Source organism: Saccostrea cucullata, unplaced genomic scaffold (assembly GCF_032062105.1).
Source record: "Saccostrea cucullata isolate Sc308-1 unplaced genomic scaffold, CSIRO_AGI_Scuc_v1 ctg37, whole genome shotgun sequence".
Classification (NCBI taxonomy): domain Eukaryota; kingdom Metazoa; phylum Mollusca; class Bivalvia; order Ostreida; family Ostreidae; genus Saccostrea; species Saccostrea cuccullata.
In genome coordinates this window covers 280,166-292,802 of record NW_026938868.1, presented here as the reverse complement: position 1 = coordinate 292,802, position 12,637 = coordinate 280,166, and the positions used below count along the sequence as shown (strand labels likewise).

The window sequence follows — 12,637 nt, the reverse complement described above, 5'->3', positions numbered from 1 at the left end:
AATTATGTTCCATGTGAAATGTGGGATGCGTAGTACTAGGTACTGGGTACTGGATACTGAAAAACCAATTTTTATTGGCGAGCAAGAAATAACTGCGACTTACTTTAACTTCCGAATATTAATCGCTTCAAACCATTTTTTAGCGTTATATTTATAGATAATGTTTCCTCAGTCGCGAAAATTAATCGTTGCGGATGGATTTCAAACTGAATCGCGAAAAAAGATGACGCGAATACGAGTTTGTTTACGGTATTTTCTAGCGTGTTCAAATGTTACATAAGAAATTTACCTAACTATAAAAGTATTTATACATTTGAATGTCTTTTCACTTTGTCCATTTGACTGCAATTTATATGAATGTATATCGGTAATGACTGCGAAATGGTTTTATTACAACTGTTAAATAATACACACGTTAATCATAAGAAAAGGAGGCTTATTAGTTTTGTGGGGTATCTAACCCGTTGTCTGTCAACAGACTTGTATTTATATGATAACTAACATAAAATTATTGACATGTATTAGGTTTTTATGTCATCTTCCATATATTGTAAATCGTGTTCTAAGAATTAAAGTATGCTGTACAATTGTCACTTTTGTATGAGATCCTCAAGAGGGACCTTTTCAGATCGATAAGTTTTCATTTTTTCAGCAATTATTGGAACATATAAAAATTGAAACTTTTATTTACATAATCTATCATTTTAAAGAGCGGATCAGCTGGTAGACTATAATGGAACCTTTTACTCTGCATTTCGATGTATAGAGTGGACACAAATTACAGGCAGCTCCTACATGTATTATCCTATGACAGGTAGGATATAAAACTAAGACAGATTCTCAGCTATCGATGTCGTAAAAAAATATATATATTCTGATATAAACATAAGAAGTGGTTAAAATTTGTTAATTTGTAGATGAAGAATCACTGGCAGCAAATGCAAGGATAAAGCTTGAAGTGCATGATCCTACCAAACTGACATGGAATACTTCCGACTATTGCAATCCTTCCAATCCTCCAAACACGGAACAACTTAACGTCATTGTGAAGAAAGGTTCGTTTTATCAGAGTACTTGTTTTACTTCAAACTGACAATGGACAATGGGATAATATTTCTCATCTAAATTTCTTTCAGGAAATGAGAATGAAGCAAAACAGTGGTGCCCTTCACCGTTGCTTGCTAAATTCACGTATAAGCACGTGACAGATAACGGCACGGAGACCTGTACCGGTGTCTCATCTCTGGACGTGTGTACAAACAGAACAACAATGACTTTTGATTACTCCAAATGTTCCACGACTCAGGCCTTCTCAAGTAATTATTCTAAACTATCGAAAATAGTGTTAATATTTCTTTAAATACTGTATTGTATTTTTAGCTCACCTGAGCCGAAGGCTCAAGTGAGCTTTTCTGATCACATTTTGTCCGTCGTCCGTCCGTCTGTCCGTCTGTCCGTCCGTCTGTCCGTCTGTAAACTTTTCACATTTTCGACTTCTTCTCAAGAACCAATGGGCCAATTTTAACCAACTTGGTACAAAGCATCCTTGGGTGAAGGGGAGTTTAAATTGTTAAATTGAAGGGCCAAGTCCACTTACAAGGGGAGATAATCAAGAAAAGTCAAAAATAGGGTGGGGTCACTAAAAAATCTTCTTCTCAAGAACCACTGGGCCAGGAAAGCTGAAACTTATGTGGGAGCATCCTTGGGAAGTACAGATATTAAATTGTTAAAATCATGACCCCCGGGGGTAGGGCGGGGCCACAATAGGGAATCCAAGTTTTACATAGAAATATATAGAACAAATCCTTAAAAATCTTCTTCACAAGAACCACTGGGCCAGGAAAGCTGAAACTTATGTGGAAGCATCCTTTGGTAATGTAGATATTAAATTGTTAAAATCATGACCCCCAGGGGTAGGGCGGGGCCACAATAGGGAATCCAAGTTTTACATAGAAATATATAGAACAAATCTTTAAAAATCTTCTACTCAAGAACCACTTGGCCAGGAAAGCTGAAACTTATGTGGGAGCATCCTTGGGTAGTGTAGATATTAAATTATAAAAATAGTGACCCCCGGGGGTAGGGCGGGGCCACAATAGGGAATCCAAGTTTTACATAGAAAAATATAGAACAAATCTTTAAAAATCTTCTTCTCAAGAACCACTTGGCCAGGAAAGCTGAAACTTGTGTGGAAGCATCCTTGGGTAGTGCAAATATTAAATTGTTAAAACCATGACCCCTGGGGGTAGGGCGGGCCACAATAGGGAATCCAAGTTTTACATAGAAATATATATAGAACAAATCTTTAAAAATCTTCTTCGCAAGAACCACTGGGCCAGGAAAGCTGAAACTTATATGGAAGCATCCTTGGGTAGTGTAGATATTAAATTGTTAAAATCATGACCCCTGGGGGTAGGGCGGGGCCACAATAGGGAATTCCAAGTTTTACATAGAAAAATATAGAACAAATCTTTAAAAATCTTCTTCACAAGAAACACTGGGCCAGGAAAGCTGAAACTTATGTGGAAGCATCCTTGGGTAGTGTAGATTCTAAAGTTTTAAAATAAAAAAGGGAAGGGGGTTGTTGGGCATGATAGGTATAGCAAGAGGGGGAATCTGGTAAAGATCTGCATCACCCAAGTTACTCAGGTGAGCGATGTGGCCCATGGGCCTCTTGTTCTTTATTTTATTGACTTGATCATTTTTGAAATTCAAAAACTAGGTGAAGGAATCCTGTATTGTGTAAAAACATTGGTGGTTAATGGCGTATACTATACATTGGTCCTGAATCCTGGTTCCGTTGATAATATCTTCTATCACAGGTTCACCTGTTTGGTATGTATATATTGATACCCTAAATCTGAAGATGAAAAAGTATATTTATATTTCAACTATTTTAAAAGCTTAATAACTTCAACATTGATGCAGGCAACAACAAAAACAGGAGATGTTGTCTATACAAGTGATAGACAGTCCATTTGTGCAATGAATCAGTCCTCAGTTGCTGTGACTGAAGGAGGCAGTGGTACACTAGAAATGACACCAACAGGTGCGTTCGGCTACTTTGGAGCAATATCTCTTTTTCTTTGTTAAACTTGGAAGAATTGTTTTTTTTAATATAACATTATATCACGTTTAATTTAAAACTGTTTGTTTTCTTTTGTAGAGACGTGTGGTAAGTACAAATAAACATTTTCATTTGTGATCTCTAAATATTAAAACCTGCAGAATTACTGATTCACGAAATATTGAAGTAAAAAGAAAATATATTCTTTTTAAGATTTCACCACTCAGACTGATGAGAGCAAACCTGGGGGAGGTGTGGCAACAGGAGCAGTCATCGGAGCTGTCATCGGCATTCTCCTCATTCTTCTCATCGCCCTTATTATCGCTTGTGTCGTCTTTAAATACATCAAGCACAAAAAAGCAAAAGTTCATAACGACCATCAAAAGAAAAAGCCACTTCCAGAGAGTGATAGTGGTAATTTTAAATTTCATCTGATTAGCTAGAGAAATAACTGATTAACTTTTAATCATTATTATTTTTTTTTTTTTTGCCTTTAAAAAAATTAAACGAATATATATTTGCATTTTCTATTTTTTTCATTTTTCTAATTTTCAGAAACACCAAGAGCACTCAATTTAAATGTGGATGATATGAAAAAGAACTTTGCCTTGCCACCATTGCAACATAATGCAACTCCAGCTGGTAACATTCCCCCAGTAGTTAAACCCCCTGATCATCCCCCACCATCACATTTGCCCCCAGTACCAGTCAATACAAGCACACCAACAAAGCAGAAGAAGAAAAAGAAACATAAAAAGGATAAAAAGAGCAAAGAAAATGGAGGTCCTCATACGGATCATGCGAAGCGGGATGCACCAAAACCGGATGTGATAAGCGGGACTTCCGCTATTGAACTTGAGGAAGAATATGGTGAGGGTAGTTTGTATACGCCACGTGAATTGCCTTCTTTGAGCTATGCTCCAGCAAGTACCTCTTTTATTATTGATCGAGCATTAGCATTAGACAATGGTGATATGCCTGTACCAACACCACCGCAAGCAAGATTTTATAAACGCCAATATTAGTATTACACTGTATTATTTTTGTTTTTGTTTTCGGTGCAAATAAAACCTAGTCAGTCTTCCAAAGACGTAATTCGTAGATGTATAACTTCTGTGATTTTTAAAAAGTATTTATTACATAGGAATGGATGTTGATGATGAATAAAGAGTTGAAGTTATTTTCTTGATGATCATTGTGCATTTTTCTTGTCAGACGAAGCAATAAGAGACATATTAGCTACAGTAGACAGTAAGTAGTGTGCACGCCCGCTTCTGAATTATTTTTTACGCATGCATGAACAAAACTATTTACCAACAAACCATATTTGATATGATATTGATTCTTTTTTAGTTGTTTTCCTGATCCAGAATATTTTTCTAATAGTCTTTTCCCTGAGCTTTTAGCTTTGGACTTTTACATTTTCTTTGCTGTACAATCTACAGTTCTCTATATCTATATATTTTTGCTTCTGTTTGAAAATAGTCATTGTCATTTATCCATCAATATGCTTTTGATGCCTTCATGGATTTTATATTTGTCAAAAATATTCAATTCAATTTCTCTTATCATCTCGGAATAAAGATTTTCCTTAAAGTTGTGTTTTTTATTTCTGGATGCTTAAAAAATTAAAATATTTTCTGGGTTTTCCTGCATCTTTTTAAACTTCTTTTATTCCTATACATATCTGAATATTTGTGTGCTTATTTACTCTCTAATAACACCATTTATTGATTATGTCTCTCAGAAACTGCCTCTAAATCGAAGTTAAATATTTACTGTCGTAGACGGTATTACAAATTTGCTTATTAAAGACTATGTTACTCAGTTGCTTCTTGGCCTATATGGTCGTTTCGCTTGCAGTTTCTATCTCTTCCAGCATGATTTTGATGTCATTCCTATCAATTATCTATTCTAAATACAATCCTTTATTAATATTCAATACCTTTGAATTAGAAATTCATATCAATAGTAGCACAAACTGGACATTCATTATCTATACATGTATATACAATATCCACTTTTATTTCTGTGAAAATTTCAAATTAAAGTTCATATTTACGTTTTTCCTTTCTAACCTAAAATATCATGAGGCTGTATTAGTACCAGAAGCTTATGCGTGTTTTCAACTTTATACATGTTTAAAGAAAAGATGATTTCAAACCCACTCTTTTATGATTTATCTTTTCCAAGCACTGTGAATTATCATGTGATTTACTACAATGACTGTGTAGTTGGTTTTTAACATATTAAATGGATATCATTGAAGTCGGTGTTATTAAAAATAATGTACAATGTAATGTTTATAAGTATCAGTAATTGTTTTTATATTACTAATCTTGTTAGATCTACAAAAAGATCAAAAGAGCGATGTAAATGCAATCTATAAAACCTTCTTTGTTCTGCAAAAAGGGTATATCGGTTTTAATCATTGTAATTTTCCAGCAAAGTTGCAACTAATATATCCCGCATTCATAATAATAAGCTTTTTTCTAAAATTAAAATGTAATTATACAAATGCTAATATCAGATAAACTCAGCAATATGACTACTTTAAAGTAGTCATTTAGCGGAATTTATGATAAAATCAAATCTGTAAAGAAGGACTCTACTCAAGCTACCACATACACAAAAGATAGAAGGGGAAAAAAGAGAAAATAGGCGGTTTAATTGCAAGAAATGTCCTGCTTTGTGACCTGTCCAGCTAAAGTTAAGAATAAATATTAATATAATTTAGGTTCTGCTTCAAATTAATATATTTTTCTCAACAATCTGTTCAATAAATATATCCAATGAAATTCTATCATATTTACCTAACTCTACCTAAATGCTTGGAAAGAAAGAAATCACATCTTTTATTATTTTGTTATTTTGACACCAAACGTTTTATTTTTCACATTATAAAAGAAAGCAAATTCAAACATAATCTGAATAACAGGGAATGTTACATCACAAAAGATTCACTTGCTTCTCTTTCAATTATTACTGAAGACTACTTTGACTGAGAACCTGAAATATAAATTAACTGAAATGAAAGGAAAAGAACATACCGGTATATAACATAAACTAATTTTGTACAATGTTTTGATGGAACCAAAAAGGTAAATTTAAATTTTTCAAATTTATTAAGATGTGAATTTTTGATAATTTTTATCCATTTTACAGTTTACAGCCTAACTTTATTGTTGTATTTTCTTTTGCAGTTGACTGAGGTTGATAACTACATTATGAACCCTGGTGCTGATTTTGTGGAACAAGAAATTCCCTGCAATACTTTTAATGTTCCTTGAAGCTTCAATCAAGACTGTGATAGTTTGCCATACCTTGTTTTAAAAGTTGTTTTTTTAATGTTGTGTTTTTTGAATTTTTAAGATTAAATTTATTCGTGTTTGTTGTTTTTATGCTAAAACATGCATTTATCAAATTCCATAAATGATGAAGGTGCTCAATCCCGACTAATTCCACTGGGTTTTTATATTCATTAATACTAATTATCTACTAAATATTTGTTTACGTTAGACTATAAATGTTCTTTGTGCAATTTAAGTATATTCGTAATATACTAAAAAAATGATATTCTCCACTCAATTCCAAGGCTAGCTAGGAATTACAACTAGGTTTAATTGAAATATAAATGTGTATGAAATTTATTACATTCCTGAGATCGAAGTAAGGAGTTGATTCTTACGTCGCAGGTTCGAATCCCACTGTTGGAGACCGGTCTTGTAGAGTGTGGCCCCCTAAAGTCTTTTCCCCCGGAAAACTGGCTCTAAAGTAGTATCCCCCCGGAAAACTGGCTCTAGTGTAGGATTTCCCCTACTGAAAACTGGCTCTAGTGTAGGATTTCCCTACTGAAATCTGGCTCTAGAGCAGGATTTCCCCTACAGAAATCCCACACCAGAGTCAGTTTTCTGGTGGGAAATCCTACTATGTGTAGTAGTTATAGAGTATGATTTCCCCCAAAGCCAATTTTCTCCCATATAAAATATAATTGTTGTACTTATGTATTGAAGGGGAGAGGGGTGGTACATTGTGACAAGTGTCCCTTCTTTAAAATGATGACCAGATATATTGAACATTAAAAGTATACGAAGAACGAAAATGAAAATTTTAAATCTTATTTTTCACAGCAACTGTAACCATGCCAAGTCATTAATTTTTAGATCAAATAAATCGGTGAAGCCATGCAGATGAACTATAGGTTTACTCTGCATCTGTCTGTCCGTCCGTCTGTCTAGCTATCCCTCTGTCTGTCCCAAATGGTTTCCGCACTTTTTAGCTCACCTGAGCCAAAGGCTCAAGTGAGCTTTTCTTATCACATTTTGTCCGTCGTCCGTCCGTCCGACTGTAAACTTTTCACATTTTCGACTCCTTCTGGAACCACTGGGCCGATTTTAACCAAACTTGGTACAAAGCATCTTTGGGTTAAGGAAAATTTAAATTGTGAAAATGATGGACCAGGTCCTCTCACATGGGAAGATAATCAAGAAAGATAAAAATAGGGTGGGACCATTAAAAAAAAATCTTCTCATAGACCACTGGGCCAGAAAAGCTGAAATTTATGTGGAAGCATCCTGGGGTAGTGTAGATTCTAACTTGTTCACATCATGACCCCTGGGGCCTGGGCGGGGCCACAATAGGGAATCAAAGTTTTATATAGAAATATATAGAGAAAAATCTTGAAAAATCTTCCTTAAGAACCACTGAGGCAGAAAAGCTGAAACTTATGTGGAAGCATCCTGGGATAGTGTAGATTTTAAATTGTCCAAATTATGACCTCGGGTTACGCTGGAGTCGCAATATGTATTACAAGGGGGGAAAATCTGGTTAAGCTTAGCATGGTCAAAGCTTCTCAGGTGAGCGATGTGGCCCATGGGCCTCTTGTTTTCTGTTTGAAGATATTGAGCAGAATTTTGGTATTGGAGTGCATCTTGATGGGTTAAAATTCAAGTTTGCATTTTATTCCGCTTCAATTTTTTTACGGAATAACGACCTTTTGCCTTTTCGATTTTTAGGGCTTTATCGCCATGTTTTTCTAAAGGAATTGAGAATTTGAGCTAGTTTTTGGTTTGTGAATTTTAAGTTTGCATTTCGTTCCACTTCAATGAATTTTCAATTTCTAGCTAGATTACACTTGCCGGTAGGAAACAAGTATTGATAATGCAATACTCATGGAACATTCTTTACATTACACAATTTAAATATAACATGTCAGATATGAAAATACTAAAAGATAAATACACAAACAAACCTTTTTTTCTTTCAAAAATCAGATATCTGCTAAATTAGGTGCCTCTATCAATTTAGAAGTGTTTTTTTTTCATTGAAACAATTTAATGTTTGGTTAAGCCAAATACTATGCTTATAAAATTCCTATTATAATCGATATTTATTAGTCGAAAAACACTCATTTACTATTAAGAAATCAGTTTGTCGTTTACTTTCTTTTCAAAAAAAAAAGTGCGGCTGTGGTTTATATTAACCCCAATAACAAGGGGGGAAATTCTACTCTGAGAAAGAAAGAGGGGGAAATTGGCTCTGATGTGAGATTTGCCCTCGGGGAAATCCTACTCTAGAGTACAATATCCGGGGGAAAGCTGGCTATGGGGGAAATCCTACTCTACAACACCGGTCCATCGGATGAGACCGTTTAAACTCAGGTCCTATGTCGCAGTAAATGATTGAAAAAGATATCTCACTGCTCAATGGCCTTGAGTGCCGATCATAGGAATTAAATTTGCACCACCGGCAAGTGGTAGCGTCTTCATATGAGTGAAAAATTATCGAGACGGATGGATGTCTAAAGGCCGGTATACACGGTAAGATTTGTATTATAAGATTTGTATTATAATGCAAAATCTTACTGTGTATACACTCTTAATACAGTGTATCATAAGATTTTTCGAATCTTATAAAACTGTATTAAGAATAGAGTAATGTTCTATTTCCTAATACAAGTCTTAACTCACCTTTCACTTTCAACCAATCAAATGTACTCACATTGGGGGTCATCCTATTTATATCATTACTAAATAAAGCACATTGTAAATAATAATGGCCGACTTTTCGAGTAAAGATATCGAAAAACTCGTGGTTTTATGGGAAGGGGAAGAGGACTTGTGGAAAATATCAAGCTGTACCTACCACAAAAAAGATGCTAGAAGCAGAGCTTATCATTATCGTTTTTATTATTTTGACAGAGAGAGAAATATGGCAGGAGAAAGCACGTGGAAATAATAGTTTTTTTACAATCTTATAAGATATGTATTAGCGTGTGTACAAGAAAGTATTATAATACAAAAGTATTATAATACTTGTATTATACTACAAATCTCATCGTGTATACCGGCCTTAACAAGAAACAAAAACATTTCTGAGAACATATCTGGTATATTTTTAATCGGACAAACTTCGAATTTGTCTGTTTACAATTAGATTGGACATGTCTTTGACTTTTATTCAAGACTTTTGTGATAAGGAATTCAAGGATCAAAGAATCTGAAATTTCATTAAATTGAAAGATTTTTTTTTTACTCTTTAGCATAATTTTACAAGAAATCAGCAACATTAAAAGGTATGATATATCAAAATGTCAAGTTGAAGGCCATAGCAAGTGTTTTTCCTCTCCTGTTCACGTATAAAATATATGGAGATAACGAACAGTATACAAGCTCAAAGCTGAAAAGTACACTAAACAAAAGAAAAAAGCAGCAGACCAAAACACTAGAGGTGGGATCAGCTGCAATGGAGAAGTGAGCATCCCCTCCCGACCGGTCTCACCCGTCGTCGTGTTCCTTGTCGTGATCGGAAAGTAACGGGAAAATCTGTTGACAGTTCAGTGTGTATATAATGGCCTAATAATAATTATGAAAAACGTCAGTCAGCATTTAAGATTGACTTAATGATTAACTGTATTTGAATTCTATTCTAGTTGAACTCTACTGGAATTCTCATGGGTACCAATTGCGCTATGTTATTAACAGACCTATTTTTGTATTCATATGAAGCAAAAATTGTGCAAAATCTTATGCATGAAAAGAAGAAAACACTTGCTGTGGCCTTCAACTCAACATTTACATATATCGAGTATTGTCAATTAACAATGATAATTTCCATACCACAGAGTCTCACACATCAGTTTCATACTTATATATTTTACTTGAAAAAGACGTTAATGGTAATCTAACAACCAAGCTATATGATAAACATGATGATTTTAACTTTTCTATCGTCAGCTTCCCTTACTTATGCAGCAATAAGCCTTAATTACCTGCATACGGCGTATATCTCAGTTGATTCGATACAAAAGAACATGCTCTACGTACGAACAATTTCTAAAACGAGGCAAATTATTGACAAACAAGTTGATGAAACAAGAATATCAGTAGTCTCGTTTAAAGTCATCATTACGTAAATTCTTTGGTCGATACAATGACATTGTCAGCAAATATGTATTATTGAGTCAAATGCTGACTGACGTGTTTCATACTAATTGTTAGTGCATTATTTATACACTGAATTGACGACGGATTTTTCCGTTATTTCCCGATCATGACAAGGAGCACACGGCAGGTGTGGCCGGTCAGCAAGGAATGCTCACTCCTTCATGGCACCTGATCCCACCTTTGATGTTTTAGAGGTCCGCGTTTTCTCTGCTCCTATTTTGTTTTGTTCTATGGACTTTGATATTGAATACTGTTCGTTATCTCCATATCGATCTTCATTGCTGACAAAATCATTGTATTGACCATAGAAATTGTGAGATGATGACTTTAAACGAGACTTCTGATATTCTTGTTTCAGCAACTTGTTTGTCAATTACTTATCTCATTTTTAAAAAAAAATGTTCATTTCGTAGAGCACGGTCTTGCGTATCGAATCAACCAAGAGATATAAACCCCGTATGCAAGTGATGAAGGTACGTATATTACTGCATAAGGAAAGTTTACAATTGAAAAGTTAAAACCATCACGTTTATCATAAAACTTTGATATAATTCTTGCTTTTCATGATAGTCATTATTAATTTTAATTCTCATTTTGAATTCTTAGTCTTCTCATTTGTCATAAAGCTTGGTTGTTAGATTACTATTAACGTCTTTCTCAAGTAAAATATCTAAATATAAAAAGATGTGTCAGACTCTGCATAGACCTAAAACGATTTAGGTCTATGGACTCTGCGGTACATATCTTTTATTTCAAGCTCACTGGGATATATCGTATCGAAATAAGACTGGAAATAAGCATTGTAAATTGACAATACATCGTCGAAATATCTATAATTGTCGAACTGAAGGCCACAGCGAGTGTTTTCTTCTTTTCACGAATAAGCTTTTGGACAAATTTTGCTTCATATGAATACAAAAATAGGCATATGTTTTGAATAAATTCTGCTTTATAGGAATACTGAAATCGTTCTGCAATTAAAGTTGGTACCCAGGGGAATTTCAATGGATTGTTGAGAGACCTGATCTCCATAAACTACATAGATATTGTCAATTAAAAACTCAATCACCTCTTGAATATAAACTTCAGAGTATTTGTGTGCACAGTCAGAATGTTTTTAAAAAATAATTCTGCAATTGACCAATGACAAGGTATGTGAATTAATGAGTTTTTTTATTGAAAGGTGGCTGTCTGTTGTATCAAGAAGCCTGAAGATTAATTTATCGTGGGGAATACTTGGATAATTAATTAAGTGTGCGGACAGGACATTTTCCGGGCTTTATATGACCGTTTCTAAATATGATGTCCAAAAATACATTATTACATTAGGTGGGATTTCTTAGCAATATATCAAATGGTAAAATGGTGAACTCAAAAACATGCCAATTTTTAAGATATGATTCAGAAGTCCTAATACTCAAAATCCCATGGGAGAATCGTGGGATCTATAATCCTAACAACTTTCCCAGCATTCTCCCTTTGGATTAAAAATGTCAGATGGGATATTTTCTCCCACTGTGATATTTCTCTCCCACAAATTTGTTCAAATAAAAACAAAACACGGACCCCTGGAATCCTCAGAGGTGGGATCAAGTGCGGGAGGAATAAGCATTCTCTGTTGACAAGACACTACCGCGTGGCCCTATGTTTTTGTCAGGTAGACGAATTCATTAATTTCATATCAAATTCCAATAATGGATTAATAGGTAGAATATGGCACACTGGCCAGTGAGCACGATGTTGAATTGGTTGTAAAGGCCACAGTATGCGAGACAATTGATTAAACAATTTTACAGGGATCTCCAAATTTAATTCTTTATTGAAAATGGTGGTGTAGATTGGCAAAATCTTACTTTTTGTAAATCTTTCTACAGTCATTCTGACAATGCAACAACAATGCAACTTTTCTCTTCACCTGTCTTGCAGTTGTTGGGACAATGCAACCAATTCTCAAAATCTTTGAAGCAGCAGAAATTAGAAACTTTTCCTCAATTCATTATTCACTGATCAGAAAATTAACCCAACTGTTCAGTGGATACTAATCAATGTACTCTAAATGTGAGAATAAATATTTTTTGACAAAACTAATTTGACTCAATTTAGTCAAGATCCTTTACTGTGATTT

The 12,637-nt window shown here is 34.4% G+C and overlaps 1 protein-coding gene across 1 annotated transcript in view; it reads left to right on the top strand.

Moving 5' to 3' along the window:
* The window catches only part of LOC134251580 (uncharacterized), a 43,731-nt gene extending 37,282 nt beyond the window's left edge, over window positions 1–6,449 (top strand). The window contains 10 exon segments of the mRNA XM_062733981.1: window positions 711–814; window positions 918–1,055; window positions 1,137–1,316; window positions 2,723–2,835; window positions 2,929–3,049; window positions 3,167–3,175; window positions 3,281–3,481; window positions 3,623–3,937; window positions 4,283–4,318; window positions 6,271–6,449. Coding sequence (XP_062589965.1) covers window positions 711–814; window positions 918–1,055; window positions 1,137–1,316; window positions 2,723–2,835; window positions 2,929–3,049; window positions 3,167–3,175; window positions 3,281–3,481; window positions 3,623–3,937; window positions 4,283–4,318; window positions 6,271–6,278 — 1,225 coding nt within the window. The 3' untranslated portion in view covers window positions 6,279–6,449.
* Window positions 6,450–12,637: the final 6,188 nt, after the last annotated feature.